Source organism: Podarcis tiliguerta, assembly GCF_965153285.1.
Source record: "Podarcis tiliguerta genome assembly, chromosome: 6".
In the NCBI taxonomy this organism is placed as follows: Eukaryota; Metazoa; Chordata; class Lepidosauria; order Squamata; family Lacertidae; genus Podarcis; species Podarcis tiliguerta.
Window position 1 is genome coordinate 70384954 of NC_139539.1, and position 17697 is coordinate 70402650.

The 17697-nt window shown below is 49.4% G+C and overlaps 1 protein-coding gene across 3 annotated transcripts; it reads right to left on the minus strand.

Moving 5' to 3' along the window:
• Window positions 1–7356: 7356 nt before the first annotated feature.
• Window positions 7357–17109, minus strand: BARHL2 (BarH like homeobox 2). 3 transcript variants are annotated; one of them, XM_083448323.1, is made up of 4 exons: window positions 16930–17109; window positions 13300–13841; window positions 11132–11357; window positions 7357–8607 (listed from the first exon to the last, which is right to left on the minus strand). In XM_083448323.1, the coding sequence occupies exons 2-4, from the start codon at window positions 13823–13825 to the stop codon at window positions 8295–8297; spliced, it is 1065 nt and encodes a 354-aa protein (XP_083304449.1). In that variant the 5' UTR covers window positions 13826–13841; window positions 16930–17109; the 3' UTR covers window positions 7357–8294. The 3 variants fall into 3 exon arrangements, with proteins under 3 accessions (XP_083304449.1, XP_083304448.1, XP_083304447.1); XM_083448322.1 differs by lacking the exon at window positions 16930–17109 and adding an exon at window positions 14394–14915; XM_083448321.1 differs by lacking the exon at window positions 16930–17109 and having other exon boundaries at window positions 13300–14350.
• Between the last annotated feature and the right edge of the window lie 588 nt (window positions 17110–17697).

Below are 17697 nucleotides of genomic sequence, written 5' to 3' on the forward strand. Positions count from 1 at the left end.
GTTTTACCAGCAGGTTGTTTGAGAGAGGTGCAGCTAAACACTTCTTCCATATTATACATTCCCTTATACAACAGTCCACCTTAAAAAAAAAAATGCACACAACTGCTGCTAACAAGGACCCAACTCTCACTGAGGTAGAAAACAGGTCTAGGCTGTACCACTTCAGGTGGTGAAGGCGGCTAGGTCACATGATTTAATGCAAACCATCCCCTCTGCATAGAAAACTAGCTTGTAAGGGTAGAGGGAATCTAGCCTAGCTTCTGCCTTATATTCTAGCTTTATATACGAAGACATAGCTTTGCCACATCAGTCAGGCTGAGAATCGAAACTACAACATACACCACCCCAGTAATTTCAGCCACCATGAGATTATATCAGATTTATGACATTTCTCTACCACCACCTCATACCAGCCTTTTCGGGGATGTAATTTCACAAAAAGTAGAATTTCCCCTATTAAACCCTTAACATTGTGCGGGAAAAGTGGGCATTGGCTACTCCAATTATTGCAATGCTTTACAGTTTCTCCAGCCATTCTTTCTGAACGCCAACAATCTTTTCAATCTTATGTGTTTCCCTAAAGATGTAACTTTGAAAAGCACCTAGTCCAGCTGCCCTTTCTGTTCAGAATCTGGATACTGCGGGGGGAAGGAGATGGGGAGACAAAGAGTTTGTCATTAAAAACAAAGACACAGAAATACACCAGAAATAAATATCTGTGTGAGCCTCCATTTCTTAGCTAACATGAATCTGAGATCAAAGGAAGATGCCTTATACCAAACCCATCTAGTTCAGTTTTGCCGACACTGGCAGTAGTTCTCCAGGGATTGAGACAGGAGTCATTCTCAGCCTTACCTGGAGATGCCAGGCATTGATACGATGACCTTCTGAATGCAAAGTGTGTCTTCTTCCACCTCACTGTTTCCACCAACTGAACTGAATCTGCCATTTCCTACTAATGCACAGCATATGTCCAGTGTCAACCCACAAAGTTCCTCAGGTATTCAGCAGGCCCTTTGGGGGCAAATATACCACAGTCCTTCTGACCGGACATCCCAGATTAATTTTCCCGAAGCAAAAAGTGGACCAGTTTGAAGGACACAAGTCTCCACTGGTGGCAGCAGAAATGTTGATCCACTGCATTAACCCCTCACCGGCAAGATCTTGCTTTTAAAGGAGCATTAGTTACAGGAAGGGGAATTATGTGGGGGAATTATGCCCCCTTACAGAGGGCATACCTACACTGCACATATGGAAAGAAAGAAGAGAAGAGAAGATACATATATGGGGGGGGGTGTGCAACTGGTGTTTACCGCTTTGTGGTTTTCTACAATCAAGCAGTATATAAATGTTCATATATATATATATATATATATACTTATTTTTTCCAAGGCAAAAGGAGGAAGTTAAATGCAGGTGCCTACCGAAGAAGCAGCAGGCGTGATCTGAAATTTTGCTCTGCTCAAGCAACACTTCACACCCGCTTTCTTTTTCCCCTTAGACTCACTGGTGTCAATCCGCATCCCGGAGTGACTCCATTTAGTGAGGCTGCGGATCGGTTTTGCGCTTTCCTAAAACAAAACAAAAAAACCAAAAAGGTGCTCCTGCGTTTTTAAATTAAATAAATAAATCCCTACTACCTTTTTTACCTATTGTCTAAATTGCAAGAGGAGCAATTTCCAGTTTGTGGCGATAACTTACCCCTCCTTAGCCTGATTAGGTAAGGTAGGGGCTTTTCGGGGAGTTTTTTCTGCTTTAAAGGCCAAAATCTCCCTTGGGCCAAAAGGATACTTTTCACCATCTGTATTTCTTCGGAATAACAGCGCGCGGAGAACGGCGTCTCTAACAGGTAGAGTCTCATGTGTGTGTGTGGTTTAAATTTGGGTTGGATAACGCGTTAAGAAACCTCCCGTTTGATCATGAAGAGGAAGGCGAATTAAAGCACTCATCGGAAATCTTTTCAAACTGAGCCTCTGCCCGCCTTATCCTCATATCTTCATAATCGTTCGCCACTAAAGTCGCCGGGAAATCGTCTTTCGCCTTAAGAACATTAAACAGCGTCGGTTTAGCTTGATTTATGGTTGGGAACTCCTCGCTCTCAGGCTCTTGTCTCTTGGCTTTCCCTCCCCAGGACTATATTGATCCTGTTTGGGACTTAGCGACTAATCAGCAAGAGATGTAAGAGAGCACTTTGGTAATGCACCTTCCGCGCCTACTTTCTTTCTCCTTTGCAGAGAGAAAGAGCCATGCAGGAAGAGGCTTGGGAGACTTCGGAACTGTCCAGAACCAACTTGCGTAAGGCGTCGCTTAGCGTGGCAGCCCTTGGAGCTGTCCGTGGTGCTGCAGGGATTCTTGCGCCTTCGCACGCTCCCGTCTCCCGCAAAACTCTGGGGACGGTCGTATTCCGTGTTAACTGATCCGGGGGAAGTGCCATTTCATGACTAATGCGGAGTAGACGCAATAGACTAAGATGGCTCTTAGAAGTGGATGTGTGTGTTGGATCCACGTGACGGGAGAGGCGTTAGCCCACTCCTTGTCATAACTACACGCTGTTTGTGAACACGACAGGGTGCCGACGGGTGAGTAATAGCCACACGTCGACCTTGGGTTACCTTTGAGTATGGGTCCCTTGGCAGACCGATTCCGAGCTTGACTGCTGGGAAGAAAGTTTTGTTAAGTGGGACTTCCTTCCGAGGAAGTGTACCCAGCGACGTGTGCAATTAAGCCCCGGTGGTCCCCCAAAATGGGGCTTCCTTAGCAAAGAGTCCAGTGGCAACAGACCTACATCAGTAGAAAGAATTCCAGGTGTAGGTGCAAAAGGAACAGCGAGCTACTTCCCCACCTTCCCCACCCCAACTAGCCTGTGTTGTTCCACAGCTGCAGAGATCTTGGACACGCATCCGAGGCCCTTACTCCTCTCTCTCTCCCTCTTCGGTAGATTTATTTGGGGTGCGGGAGAAGGGTCCTGCTTCTCGTACGCTTCTGCGACAGTTCCTCTGCCTTGCCCTACTAATCGGGCATCTATCTTCCGGGTTGAGGTTAGCACAGATAATGGGGCAAGAGAGAGATCAAGATGTTTTTAAGAAGCATCGAGCTGGCACCGTCCGGAGGCCACAGGAAGTGCTGACCCCAGGCCTTGGCACCAGGACAAAAAGGAGTCTGGCGCAGGAGATGAGCCTCAGCAAGCTACTCCATCGCTCTCTCCAGGCCGCCTTCCCTGGCTAGCTGTGGCCTCTTCCACGCACTGGGTGTCTCTGACTGAAGGGAGTCATCCTAATAGGTGAACTGATAATCCTAGTACAGTACAGTGGTACCTCGGGTTACATACGCTTCAGGTTACAGACGCTTCAGGTTACAGACTCCGCTAACCCAGAAATAGTACCTCGGGTTAAGAACTTTGCTTCAGGATGAGAACAGAAATCGTGCTCTTGCGGCGCAGCGGCAGCGGGAGGCCCCATTAGCTAAAGTGGTGCTTCAGGTTAAGAACAGTTTCAGGTTAAGACCGGACCTCCGGAACGAATTAAGTACTTAACCCGAGGTACCACTGTAATAGTATTATTGAAAAGCAGTCATGGAGCTGTCCAGCCGGAGGGAGACCTCCTTGACTTCCTCCACCCGGGGAGTGTTAATGTGCTAAGGAAGAAAGCCCATCCCATATTAGCAAGCGAGTCCCCTTGAATTTCCACCGATGGCCATGAAAGGCAGCGGTGTATCCCCGACGAACCCGGGGAGAAGCAGGGAATGGGAGGTTCTGAAATATCCAACTGCTGGAAAAGGCAGGAAGTTTTTAACTTGGGGGCTGAAGGGAAACGCTGTGATCAAGGGAAACCCGGCCGAGCAGCAAGGCTCGCTTGCAGAATCCAGCGCCTCGTGGCCCCGCTAGAAGTGCAGAGATGGCATCGAAGGGGAGGGGGAGAGTGATTTGAACGTCTGTCCTGGGAGAATGGAAGGGGAAATCTCTCTCTCTTCTCTGAACTAGAGGAAGGGCGTGTTTGGGGAAGTCTGTTTAATGGCAAAGCAGCCTCGATTCCTTTCCTGGCTCTTTTGATAATGTTCAGTTGCGAGGGAGAGATTGTTACCCAGGAAGAAAGAAAACAACTTGCAGGATCTGCGCGCGCGTGTTTGTTCCTTGAGTGCGTTTAAATGAGCGCGCATCTGTAGCTTTTTAAACCTCAAGCTCACCCCTTTCTTCCAAGGAAAGCCTCTTTTAATTAGCTTTCGAAACCAGCAAACGCGTCTAATGAAGTAGGTTTATTTAATCTTGCTCATGATTTAAGTGAGAAGCAATCAAAATTGTTTATCAGCAAAAGTGAAGAGTTCAAATTGCACCGCAGGCAGGGAAAGAGCTAAAGACAGAGAGGATAGGAAGACCTGTTTTGGTTTCCCAAGAAAAAATCCTGCATTGTTAAAAGAGGATGCTTTGAAAAGGAAAGAAGTGGGAAGGGGAGGTTGAAAAATAAATATTTGGGGAAATTTGATCGTTATTCTCAAGCTGCCGCCCCCTTCCCTCCCCCTCCCCCCACCACTGAAAAAAAAAAAAGTTTGAGAAAAATCCTTTTGGTATAAAAATATATCTTACCACCACCTAATTATTCTTCATTTTAGCCTTCTTGCTGGTGTTAGGGAAAATGTTCTGGAGGAAAATACTAAAATTCTTCTTTTTAAAAAAGGAGGGTTAAATGCTGTGCGATTTCCAACACTATCTGAAGAAGCATAAAGGAAGAGATTGCAGCGTTATTCAGTGATTTTGACCAAAATATCAGCCGTTCTAAGATAACTTCCCCTTCTGTTCTATTTATTATTATTGGGGGGGGGGGGGATAATATAGTCATAGATCCTGCATCGGTGCCTCAAGGTGTTGATGCGGAGGACGGTTTTAGAAAAGAGGATCCTTATTTTAGCAACTTTCCTCCCTCCTAATAATAATTATAATAATAATAACCAGAACTCATCTAAGATCCAGATTTATAATAGGTTTTCAAAACAGAGCCAACCGAATTATTCCCGGCCCGTGTGGCTCATCTCAAAAACGTAACCCGAATAACTTGGCAACCATTTGAAAGCACTCTGAGACCCCCCCTACCCAACATTCATTTATGACATTTGATACCAGGGAGTATTTTTAAAAAAATCTTTTAAAAAAACTTTAATTTAAAAAATCGCTATGCGCGCTACTCAGCCAGCACTGAACATTTTAACGCCCGTTCGTTACAATGGAAAAGGAGAATATATGCTTAGTTAGATCTCTGCCACGGAGATTTAAAAGTTGGGCCCTTTCTCTGGGACTGGCTCGCTAGTCAATGTCTCTCCCTCGCTGGCTTGTCGATTTCCTTGGCCACAGGCGCATCTTAGCGCATACCCGCAGAAGGGCTTCTTTTTGGCTGGCTGTTGGGGGGCGGGACACGACTCCGCAGACCCAGAGCCATGTGGGTCATTAACAGTTTGATCCAGTGGGGGGGGGTAGGTGGGGGGGTCCCCGGACTCGTTGTTATTATTTATTTCCAAGCCCTAATTAACACGGGAACCGGGGAATCGCGGGGCTGCGCAAAGGGTTGGGTAGGTTTGGCTGCGCTCTGTGTATAATTTCGTCGCCCGCAGCTCGGTGGCCGCGTAATTGTCCGCTGTGACATGAGCCGAAAATGAGGTGGGCGTTTCCGGGCCCTTTTGTGAGGACGCGGCCAAGGTCAAGATGGTTTTGAACGCGAATTTATTAGCAGGAGAGGTGAGGGAGAGAGGGAGGGAGAGAATCAGCAAACCATTCTCTAATTAGCAAAGCCCAAATAAAATGTGCCCGCAGGCTTTTCTAGCTGCTTCTCTCTTTCTCCTCCTCTCCCCGCTCCCCACCACCTCACACTCGCTTTCTCTCCCCCCCCCACCCCCCCGCACCCTCCCCTCCTTTAGAGAATCAAAAAGAAAAGCCACACAAGCAAAGAGAATCAACCACAAACCTCAGAGGAGGTGATAATATTGGACGGGCGTTATGAATGTTTTATAGGTAATTGCTGTATATCTTTCTAATTTTAAAGAGGAGGAGGGGAGGGAGAGATGCGCGCTCGTTCTTCCAAGGTTGGGGCTTTCTGATGGCTTGGAGGGCTGATCCGGATTGGCAGAACGGACGGGGGGGAGAGAGGTAGGCAGCCCCCCCCCCAACTCAGGCCAAAGAGGCCAGAGGGAGGGAAGGAGCCGCTCCGCTCGCCTCTCCTTTTGCATCACTTTCAAGCGGTTATCCCCCCCCCCCACAGTTCCGTCGCAAAGCCAGCCACAGTTTCTCCTTTTCACACACACACCCCGTTTTGTTTTGTTTTTTCATTTTTTGTTCCCCGTTTTCCCCGCCTTCCCTCTTGCTCCTTCTCAACCCAGACCCCACAAAGTCTTCCAGTCCGGGCGCGCGCACACATACAACCCCACCACCCAATTGCCTGCCCCTTTTAAGAAGGGGAGGTTTAAAAAGAATTAAAAATAAAAAGCTGAACAAAAAAGATTTGTAGAGGGAGAAAAGGAAAAGCGGGGTCTTTGGAGGAAAAGGGAGAAAAAAGACCCCTGGGGCTGGGGAGAGATCAAAGATCTCCAGGTCTCTCGCCCGCCCCCCCCCCTTCCCGCCGCCCCCTCCACGCAAACATCCCCTTCGGCTGTGGACCGGGGGTGGGTTTTCTCCTGCCTGGGGTCCACGCTCCTAATTGCCCCCCTCGAGCGTCTCCCGCTTCCTGTCTGTCCTCCGCGTTTCTCCCCAACGCTTCTGCGGCCTCGGAACAGCTGCCAGGCCGAGAGACCACATTTTGGTTTCCCAGACATCCGGCCACCTTTAGCAAACCATTCAAGTCCTCTCTCTCTCTTTCTCTCTCTCCCCGCCCCCCACTTTTAAATATTCAACAACGGGAGCCAAAAACAAGAGAGAGAGAGAGAATTTTACACAGCAGCGAAGGAGGAAAAGCAGCCCCAACATTCCCAGTTTATAGCGGCCTATTCAGAACCAAATCCACCCTCCTCAAAAATTTAAAACAAAAACAAAATTGCTTATTTGTCAATGGATCTTTCACCGCACAAGCTTGAAGTAGCAAGCCCCCCTTCCCCTCTCCCCTCGCCCAAAGAAAACACTTGATTTTCCCTTCCAATCTGTTGCTTCGAAAAGTCACAAACTCTTATCAACTTTTCAAAAACGGAATGCCAGCAGCACACGATTTGGTGGGGTGAATTTGAGCATCGCACACAGACGCGGGCACGCTCTGCGCATTTCTTCGCAGAGTTTCGCCCCCCCCCCCCCGCCGCGGCCAAGCGCGTTTGGCTTAAGAAAATTAACTAGTTTGGACCTACGCATTTGTTTAAAAAAAGATAAAAGTTTATTTCCTTTTTTCCCCTTCGTTTTGTCATTTTTCAGTCATCAAAAATCTATATAATTTTTGTCGTCGTCATCTAAGCATTTATTTTTTCTTTTTTACTGAATCAAAAAAAAAAAAGCATGGAAAAGGAGAGAGTAGAGGGGGAAGATTTTTTTGTTTTGCTTTGCTTCGTTGTCGTTCCCCCACCACCACTAATGTATATGTGACTTTTCTTTTTTTTTCTTTTTCTTGTCTTTCTTTTGTCTTTTCTTTTTTGGAACAACATATAATAAATATGATATATCACTTCGCACACCAGCCTGTTCAAAATGTACATTTTACATATCTCGTATATATCTATATATGGATATAGATATAGATATATATATAGCATACGGAGCATGCCACTTTTCGGTAAGAAAAAAAGGTCATGAGAAATTCAGTGCAAACTTCTCCGTCTCCCCAAGACCGCCGCCGTCTCCTCATCTTCTGGGATCAGTGTTGGGGGGGGGAGGGGCGTCCTCTCTCTCTCTCTCTCTCTCTCTTTCTCTCTGTGTGTCACTCAAGAGTCTTTGCTGCGACTGGCTGGATCTCAGTCTCTTTCTTGCACCCCCTCCCCAACTCTCTCCTAGAGACGATCGCAAGCAAACCCCCCTCCCCCCGCAGTTCTCTTCCCCCCTCCTCCTCCGGCCAAGGGACGGACTGACGCGGGCCTGGCTGGATGTGAAGATTCACTTACGGGTTCCAGAGTCCCCGCTCTCGCTCGGAGCCGGTCGCCTCTCTCGCTGCTTGGAGAACCTCTCGCATCCACCGCCCCCCCTCCTCCTCCTCACTCGGCTGGGCTCCATCCTTGGCTGATTAGCAGTTGTCTTAAGTGAGGGGGAGTGAAGCGGGGGAGTCTGTTAGCGGAATGCGCGGGGGCGGGGAGCTGGGGGAGAGCGAAGCTCCCCTCCCCTCCCCCCCCCAGGGGGAGCGCTTTCACCGCGGGTGGGGGGTCCCCGGGAGAGGGTTGGACAAAGGGTTGAGGGCCGGCTGCCCTCCGGGTCCAAGGCCGTGGATCAGCACCCGGGGGACCAGAGGCCTCTGCAGCTGGGGGTGAGGCGCCGGAGGAGTCCGGTACATGCTACTGTACATAGCTGCGGCCGCCGCGGCCGCCGTGGTGCTGTCCATGCTGCCTAGCAGGCTCGGGTGGTAGAAGTAGGGCGACGGGAACATCCGCTGCAGAGCCGAGTAATTCCCCGCTTCGGCCAGGAGCTCCAAGCCCACGGCCGTCTGCCGCTTCCACTTGGTCCTGCGGGAGAAGGGGAGAAAGAGACGCCGCTAGGCCGGGCCCACAAATTGCGGGGAGGGGGGGGGAGAGTCGGTGGGGACAGGAGGGTCGGGTCGGAAGGACAACTCCTCACCCTCTTTTTAAAAAGCAAAATAAGAGGGAAGCCCTTCTTGTAGGAGCAGAATCAAGGGCGCCACTTGGGTAGATCTCTGATTTATTCCCCTCCTTTGAATGATTGCGATGATCCTTTCTTCCTTAAAGGTGATAGAGACTCTAAAATTATTGCACCCACCGTCCGGATTGCATAGGCGTAAAGGGCAATGGTTAATGAGGAATAATTGCTTCAGAATAGTAGAACATACGAAGCAGTGCGTTACGCACGGATAGAACCAGAGGAAGGAAGAAATGGAGGCTCTAACTAGTCCTATCTCTGAAACTGAAGGCAGGTGACTTGAAAACTACCCACCTGAAAGTCTGCTAAAAGGCACATTTCCAAGCACACAACAAAACTTGAAACCTCTTTTTCTTTTCATTATCAGCTCCTCAAACCAAACAGCCACACTCTCTTTCTCCCGCCAGCCTCCCCTCTGTTAATTTTCTGCGCTTTAAAACCGGGAAGGCACAGCTCAGTCCGACTTACTAAAACACCCATTTAAAAAGGACAACTAAAATACCCCTAACATTTCCATTCCTGAGGCAATTACTTCTGGGGGGGGGGGCAGGGGGTAAGCGCCTCCTCCCTTATATATAAAAAAAGAGCACCGACACAAAAGCTCCAACTTTTACCGACAATTCAGATCGAGATAATTTGATTCTGCAAATAATCTCACCCAATACCAAAAAGACGACAAAAACGCTTTGCGTCTTTATTTTGACCGTTTTAGAAGACTTATTGGGATGGGAAGTGTCAGCCTGGGTCATTGGGTCTTCCTGCCACTGAAGTTGATTTTAGACTAAATGGTTTTTAGACTAAATTCTGAGAGGGTAATTTAGAACGAAGAACTGAGAATTCTGTTCTTCCAAAATCCTAGTCGTGTGTGTGTATGTGTGTGCGTAATTCACAGCAAGCATCACCCAACCGAAAGCAAATTAAGCCATTTGTTCGAATATTTCAACATACACACATCCAACTCCTGCCAGCCGGCTTAAAGGAACGCTGATAAATAATCAGAGTATATAGCGAGTCAGTTATTCCAGAACCTTAGTGCAGTTTCCGCGTGTGTGTGTGTGTGTGTGCTACACACGTACACACATACACACACACACAGGTTCCCATTCTGAGTCTCCATGCATCTCTCTCAGCCCCAGTAAACTGCCGGAGCTGGTGCATCCTGCACACAATCGCTCTTTCGCTCTCCTCCTCTCTCTCTCACACACACACAAAATCACGACCCAGCAATTGCAGCCAAATTAATAAACATGGCGCTGCTGTTTAGATTGGCGATAAATGACACTAATGTTTTCCGACAGAATTAGGGTGGCTGCGACCGTATGTAATGAGACAGAAAATTATGGCAAAGACGACAACTGGACGCGCTTTTCCAACGCAGCCGTCATCGACGAGAAGCTAGAAATCCCCGCTTTCTGCTCTTGCAGCGCCTTTGTTGTTGTTGATTTCTTGAGGGGAGGGGTGGGGAGACATTTAAGACTTGGTTTCTTCATCCAGCCCCCCACCCCAGTTTCTTATCCACAGGCGCCAAGAGCGAGGAAACGCTTGGAAAAAAGACAGCGCTTTCCAAGTGGGTTGGAGAGGCGCGCCAAGAACCGAATTTTTAAAGGGGGAAAGAAACATGGGGCGAAGGAAGATGGGGGGAGGAGGAAGAGAGAAACTGGGAGAGCGACCAAGAGGAAGCTGGGGCCTTGGGGAAAGGGGCCAGACCTTAGCCTGGAACTCTAAGGTCACCCGTCGAGGCAGGATCCCTCCACGTCGAGACTCCTGCCATGTTAATTAGCTTTCTCAAGAAGCCACGCTACTGATTGACACGTTAACTCTCCACCACTTTCCATCCTTTGTTTTGCTGTGGGGGAGAGGGGGTTGATTCCTGTCTTTTACTTACTACCACGGTACACGTGTAGGAAAGGAGAGGGGCAAACTGGCGGGGGTTTGCGGGGCCCACAGGGAGAGAAGGCAACCGTACCCAGCACGATTTGGCGTCCTGGTTGGAGAAACCCAAACACAGAGCACGCGTTCCTTATCTGCGCTCTCTTGGTAAAGAACCTTGGATTGGGGCGATGGAGTGAAGCGGTTTGGAAACCGCAGACTTTATTTGGCTTCCCAAAAAGCAGATTTACGCGCAGGAAAGTCCTTTTTAGGGTTGCAGCCAAATCTGCAGACTTTCCTGGGAGTAAAACCAAGGGAAATGGAAGCAGGACAGCAACTCCCCAGGCTGCGGGTTGCTTTCCTGTTGAGTTCCCCCTTCCTTCCTAAATTACGGTTTAATTCAAACATAAGGGAGTCGGTGCATTGGGAAAATTGGGGGGGGGGATGCCAAGGAGAACCAGGGCAAAGGCCTTCGCCCCCTCCACGTGCTCCTGCCTGCCCTACCTTCGGTTTTGATACCAGGTTTTGACCTGCGTGTCGGTCAGGTTGAGGGCGGCCGCCAAATCCATGCGGTCTTGGACGCTGAGATACTTTTGCCTCTCGAAGCTCCGCTCCAGCTGGTTGAGCTGATGATCCGAGAAGGCCGTCCGCGCCTTGCGGGGCTTCTTGGCTCTCACAGGAGGGCTGTCTCGGCTGCTGGAGATCTCACGGTCGCCTTCTTCCTTTGTCCCTACGAAAGAGCAAGACGCAGAGGTCGGGTTTTAGTGCCGGAGGAAAGCGCGGAGACAGTGCACTGGGGCAGCGCAAACCCAAACACAACATCTCCCCAGCCTGGTCTGGAGACCTTCCTTGTTTTGGTTCTTGGTGGGATTCAACCGATTTGTTCAGTAGAACTAATTATGGTTTATTTATTTTTTGCTGGGGAGCGGTTGTGTTTTTTCGCCGCAGTCCACAATTTAGTTGGCCGCAGTAGGGTCCCATGGATTAAGAACTGAATCTCAGGGAAGAGGTTGTGACTTAAAAAAGGATTTCCCAGGAGTGGTGATTCCTCCTGTCGCGCACAAATAACACCCGTCTTTCTGGAGGGGCTTGATCTCCCTCTCCCTCCGACAAATCCCTATTTCTTTCCCCCGCTTTCGAAGTGCACTTGGGGGAAACGGTTATTATAAAACCAAGCCGTGGACTGCTACGTCACGGGGGAAAGCAGCAAAGTTGGACTTCGCCTGCCCAGGTGACGACGGCGCAAGGGCTGCCGGGTTCTCTTCGGCAACTAGGAGTTCTGTTCTGGGTTGGGTTTTCTGGTGCTGAAATGTTAGGAAATCGATATGTCAATCCATCTGTGTTCGTACTGGGGTGTTTCTCTCCCTCCCCCCTTCTCTCTCTCTCTTTCTCGGCGCTCCTTGATCTTCCCTGCAGGAAGAACAATAATCTCTCTAATTGACCCACTGGGGAGGTTGGTGCACCAACTAACCAACAAAAAAAAATTGCTAGACGAGGCTGTACATCTGTTTTTGGACACTCTTATGCTAATGCTAAAATGGCAAAATGAATAGCATACTGGAGCGCCCATCTATTAGCCACTGCAAAATATCTGAAGGCTGTAAAATTAGCAAAATGTGTCTGCTCTTACCTCCGCGTTTCAAAGGCTCCTGCCCTGATAAGTGGGATTCCCTTGGCAGCAGCTTTTTATTATTATTATTTTCCCCAGCGATTGGCAGAATGTTACAGGGTTGCACACACGCGCCCTTATATATTTGAATTTAAGAAAATGCACATTTCTTCCACACTCCTTAAGATAACCCACGGAACCAGCAATACAGTATAAAATCAGCTGGCGAGGCTGCTTCACGAGGGTTATAAAATAAAAATGAAAACGGGGATCCAATCTGATCAACCATCTTTTAAAAACTTTTTTTTAAAGATCACTTTCTTTGAACGCTCTCGGAAATGAGTCTTATTAATTAATAGTTCCTAAACTTCTGCGAGCTGTGTTTTAAAAAATAGTGTAAATAGGAGTAATAGTAATAATAATAATAATAATAATAATAGTAATAATAATACATATATGCATTTAAAATATCTAATCACACCTAGCTATTATATTAGTGTTGTTGAAGAGCACACTTTCAGAACACAAATTTCTTGCACCACCACCAACTTTTTAATAGGAGGTAAAGGAAAAGATGCACAACCTCCCGGGCAGAGAATAAATATTCCCAGCTATATATATATATATATATTCTTTAAATATTTAATTCTTTAAAATGCAAAAAGAATAGTTTGAGATTCTCTTTAATTCTGTTTATCTATTTCTTTGCCAAAAAAAAACCCAAATAAACTGAAAGTGCTTTTCAGTTTCCTGACCGGGCTTGGTTTTATTTTCCCGGTGCTTTTTTTTTCTAAAACGTCTCAGTTCTTCGCTTATGGCCAAATCATCTCAACGTTCCAAGTCGACGTCCAAAGTTCCGAGAGGAATTTCGTGCAACAGAAACATTCGAGGACGGCTTGATTGGACGTGAAACGCGGGGGGAGCGCTGCGAGAACGTACCGAACGTTCGAAACATAAACAATGGAACGCCGGGAACGTTCGAAGCCTCCTCGCGCGTAAAAAGGATAAAAAAAGGAAGGCGAAGGAGGAAGGACGGAAAAGACGCACGTTGCCTTTTACTCACCGTGACATTTGAGCTCGTTCTGGGAGTCGTCGCGTTTGTCCAGTTTGGTTTTGCTGTCGTCCTGCTCCAGCTTTGGCCGGAAGCTTTCGCTGGCCGCGTTGCTCTCTTGTTTGGGGGTGTGATGCGGGGACGAGACGCTGGTGCTGTAAGGTGCACAAGCCGCCAGCGGTTTGCTGTCTCCCAAAATGTCTTTGATGAGGAACGAAGAAGTGGAAGTCCTGGGGGCACAGCTGCCCGAACCCAGTTGCTGCTGCTGCTGTTGCTGCTGCTGGGGAGATGGCTGCAAACTTTGTTGTTGCTGCTGCTGCTGCGGGTGATGGAGGTGAAGATGCTGCGCAGGGAGACCGTCTTGCGCCAAATGCTGCGGCTGCTGCTGCTGCTCCGGGTGCTCCGCCGTGACCGAGATGGGCGACGAGGGAGCCGTCCCCACAGTGTCTATTTCCGAGCAGGGAGAAGGGGTGGCTTGGCTGCGAAAATCCGCCGCGCGGGCCTCGCCGTGGGCCGCTCGGAAGTCCCCGTTCATCATGCCCGGGCTGCCGGACCTGGGATTAGACAAAATCGTGTCTATTCCAAAACTGGAGCCGCTAGACCCTTCCATGGTCACCGTTCCAAGAAGCGCCTTCGATCATCCCCCAGACCTCCCCCAACGCGACTCCTTTTCTCTCTCTCTCTCTCGCACGAACAGGTTTTTTTTTCTTTTTGTTTTTTTGCACCGAGTGGAATCTGGAAGATCGACCGACCCACGGATTTCAAAACAAAACAATCGACGCCGATCAATCCTGGACGACTCGGGAGCTCGCCAAGCACGGCTGTCTAAGGCCGAAATTCACACGGGGGAAGGAGAGGGCTTGGGGAGGCAGAGCACGGAGGGGGGGCGACGAGATGCGGACATGAGCAACACACAAAAGACGGAGAGAGACCCTGGAGAGGGGGGGGGATAACGATGGAGCAAGGGGAGCGTGAAGGAATAGAGGGAAATTGGGGGAGAAATCGGAGGGAGGGCGCGAGATCGGCACCCTCTGGAAGAGCTGGCCCCCCACACTTGCCCCCCACCACACACACACACGCCCCCCACCACCCCCAGCCTGACACACGTGTTTGGCGTCTTGTTCAGGCAGCGCTAAGAGAGAGCAGCCGCGCTCGCCCCGGTGGAATGGACGGCATCGCCTGGGCGCTGTGGAAGGGGGACGCGCGATGCAGCCGGAGGAAGAAGGTGGCTTGAGGAAGAAGAGGAGGAAGAAGAAGAAGAGGCGCGATGATGCTGATGGCGAAGGCAGAGGCGCAGCGGGGCGGGCGAGCCGGCGGGGCTGCCTGGTGCGGCACCTCGGTCTCGTAGCGCCAGCCTCTTCGCTCTCCAGCTCGCGCGCTCTCTCTCTCGCCTGCGCCCAGGAGTTATTGAACTTTCTTGGAAAGTTGAGGCGTGGTGCAAAAGCAGGAGGAGGAGGAGGAGGAGGAGGAGGCGACGCCGAGCCTCGGCCACTGCCTGCCTCTTACTCGCGCCAGCCGCCTTCTCTCCTGCCACTCCGCCCGTGACGTCACAGCCATTGCCATCCGCCTGCGCGCACTTTATTCTAAACCATCCAAGAGGGTTTAGGTTTGTTTGGGGTGGGTTTCCTCCCCCCACACACACACACTTTGTGGGGGGGGGGAGGTTGTTTCTTTTCGGTTTTGGTCCGCCGTAGAATAGGAGCTCCCCCCCCCCCATTGGCAGCCACGATGGTCGAACCTGACGCTCAGCAGTTGGCAGCCAATAAGAGTGAAGGGAAGCCGGAGAAGGGGCGGGGGCGGGGGGAGATGGGGGAGGACAAGGGACCTTGTCAGTTTCAGAACTGGGACTGTTCTTTTTTAGAATCTGCAGCCTTCCACCCTCCCTCCTTCCCTCCCCAATTTTATATCTGGATGTAAATGGTTAGCTATTATCCACACTAGACGCCAATAAAAATCATTAAGAAATGCAGGATTTGTTTTAAAGGACAGAAAGAGAGAGAAAGATATTTAAGGGGTGAGACAGAACAGTTACAGTTCTCATATATATATATATATATATATATATATATATATATATATATATATATATAATGTTTGCCAGCTGTTGGGAGGTGTGAGATCTCACGTGCCCTAGATATTTAAATCAAGGCGATGCATTACAAAAGCGAAACAAGCATCCGCACAGGGGATCCATCCATTCCAAAGAGGAGGAGGGGGGGGTCAGTTCAGCTTTCTAGGGATTCCTTACTGCTCTCCCCTATTCCCATATTTTCTTTGTCTGGGAGACAGGTGAGTATGGTGTCTTTTTTGTTTTGCTTTTTAAAAAATAATAATAATAATGCAACATTCCTGGATGGTGGCAGCTAGGGATGAGAAGGCGGAACAGGGAAACAGGGATGAGAGATGGACCAAATGAGATCTCGGTCGGGAGCCAAGTGGGGAAACGGCTCGCTTCGATTTCTCCAAGAGGCGAGCGAAGAGAAGGGAGCAGCCGCGCCTGGTGAAAAGATGGGAATCGGGCAAAGAGATGCCCATTCTCCGCCTGCATGCCTGGTCCTTTGGAGAGGCAGCTCACCGGCGCAGCGAGGCCCAGGGCCGGATGCAAATGTAGGGCTCGGGTGCCGCCCGCCAACTCCTCTCTGCCAGATTCCAGGGGTCTCTAGTGCTTTCCCCTTTTCTTTTCTTTTCCTTCCTTCCTTCCTTCCTTCCTTCCTTCCTTCCTTCCTTCCTTCCTTCTCACACTTCACTCTGGTTTCTCACCTTGTACTAAGCTCCCATGGCTTAAAACTGGAATAGTTCCTACTTATCCGCATGAGACTCCGGAAGAGAGAGAGAGAGAGAGCATATACTTGTGTGTGTGTGTGTGTGTGTGTGTGTGTGTGTGACATTTTCCACCGATTCTTTGGAGATCCTCAACTTGCGTCACTTTCTCCAGGACGCCACGACTCCGACCTGTCTCTTGTTGAATGTCAGAGTAATGCGAACTGCCAGTGACAAGGCGACGTATTACTCCCGATTAAGTGCCGTGTCAGCCTAATTAGCAGAGTAATTATAAGGTGCTAATGAATGATTCAAAGTTCGGCGAGATACAGTTCACTCCGCATTGCGCCCTCCTGAAGGACTCGGGGAATCGAAGGTAAACGGGCCAGGAGTCTCCCCCCCTCCCCCCCCTCTGCGTCTCTCTCTCTCTCACACACACACACACACGACAAAATCCAAACCTGGGGGGGAGGGGGGGCTTCTCTCAGCCATTATTTGTAGTGAAAGCGAAAGGACATTAAAGTAGAAACATAGAAAAGGAGGGAGGGATGTGGACGGGGTGACACACACCTCCTTTTTTAAGAAGAGAGAGAGAGCGATGGACGTAATTTACAGTGGAGTGAGGAGGTGGGGAGACGCAGCGGTGCACCGTAGACTTTCCCCTGCGTGCGCCCCTGTTGCAGCGATGGTTCGCTTTTCAGAAAGGAAGAAGCAGATTTAGCTCCTGGCTAAAATATTGGAGAGGGAAGGGGCCGATTAGCTTGCAAGGGACGCGGGCCGGTTTAAAACACCCGCTTGTCCAAAAGAAGAAGAAAAAACTATAGAGAAACTCACCATAAGAGGGTGGGGAAAGCAAGAAATTCGGAGAAGGAAACCAAATACCTGAGTTAGGTCTCGTCCCCTGCGTCTGGGCAGGTGTCTGCGAAGAACCCAGTGCCAAGCGGCTTGGGACTACATTGAACAGCTAGATCCGAGAGAGGGGAGATGCTTCCGTCTTGTTTGGGCGCCCCCATTGCTTAATCTCTCTCCCACCACCCCCCACCCCACCCGCTCACATACACTGCTCTCCCCTTTCCCTGCCCTCCCCCACCGACCATCTCCCATCGCAGGTCTAGCTGGGAATCGCTTGTAGTTATTAGTGGGTTGCTAGCTGGGGGAGGCAGAACGCAGCTTGGAAAGTCGCCATTGTGCTCCGTTCTGTGACCTTTGGTTTTTTTTTTTAAAGATACCCCGGAGAAGTGCGTGCGTAAAAGTAAGGAGATCGGCCTTAAAATGGGCAAATGAAGGTGGAGGGGAGAGGGAGAGAGAGTTTTAATTCTGCAGTAACATTGCAAATCTAGTGTCATTTCAAACGCTGGAACGAATGCCCCTAAAATGACACTCATTGCCTTGGCGTTGGGCACCTTACATACCCGTTTGTTTGTTTGTATGTTTGCATACGTTGCAATCTTCCCAAAACACCCACCGAGGAGCCTCGGAAGTCTCCTTTATTTCCACGCGAACCCTATTTTAAAAAAAATAGATTTAGGACCGCTGCATTCTTGAGAACTCAAGTTCAAATGAGTGGCGCACGTTTTCCAAGAATTGGTTTGCTCGGGCGTCAAAGTTGATGGCCAAATAGTTTTGTTTTGGTTTTTCTCTGTAAGGGAC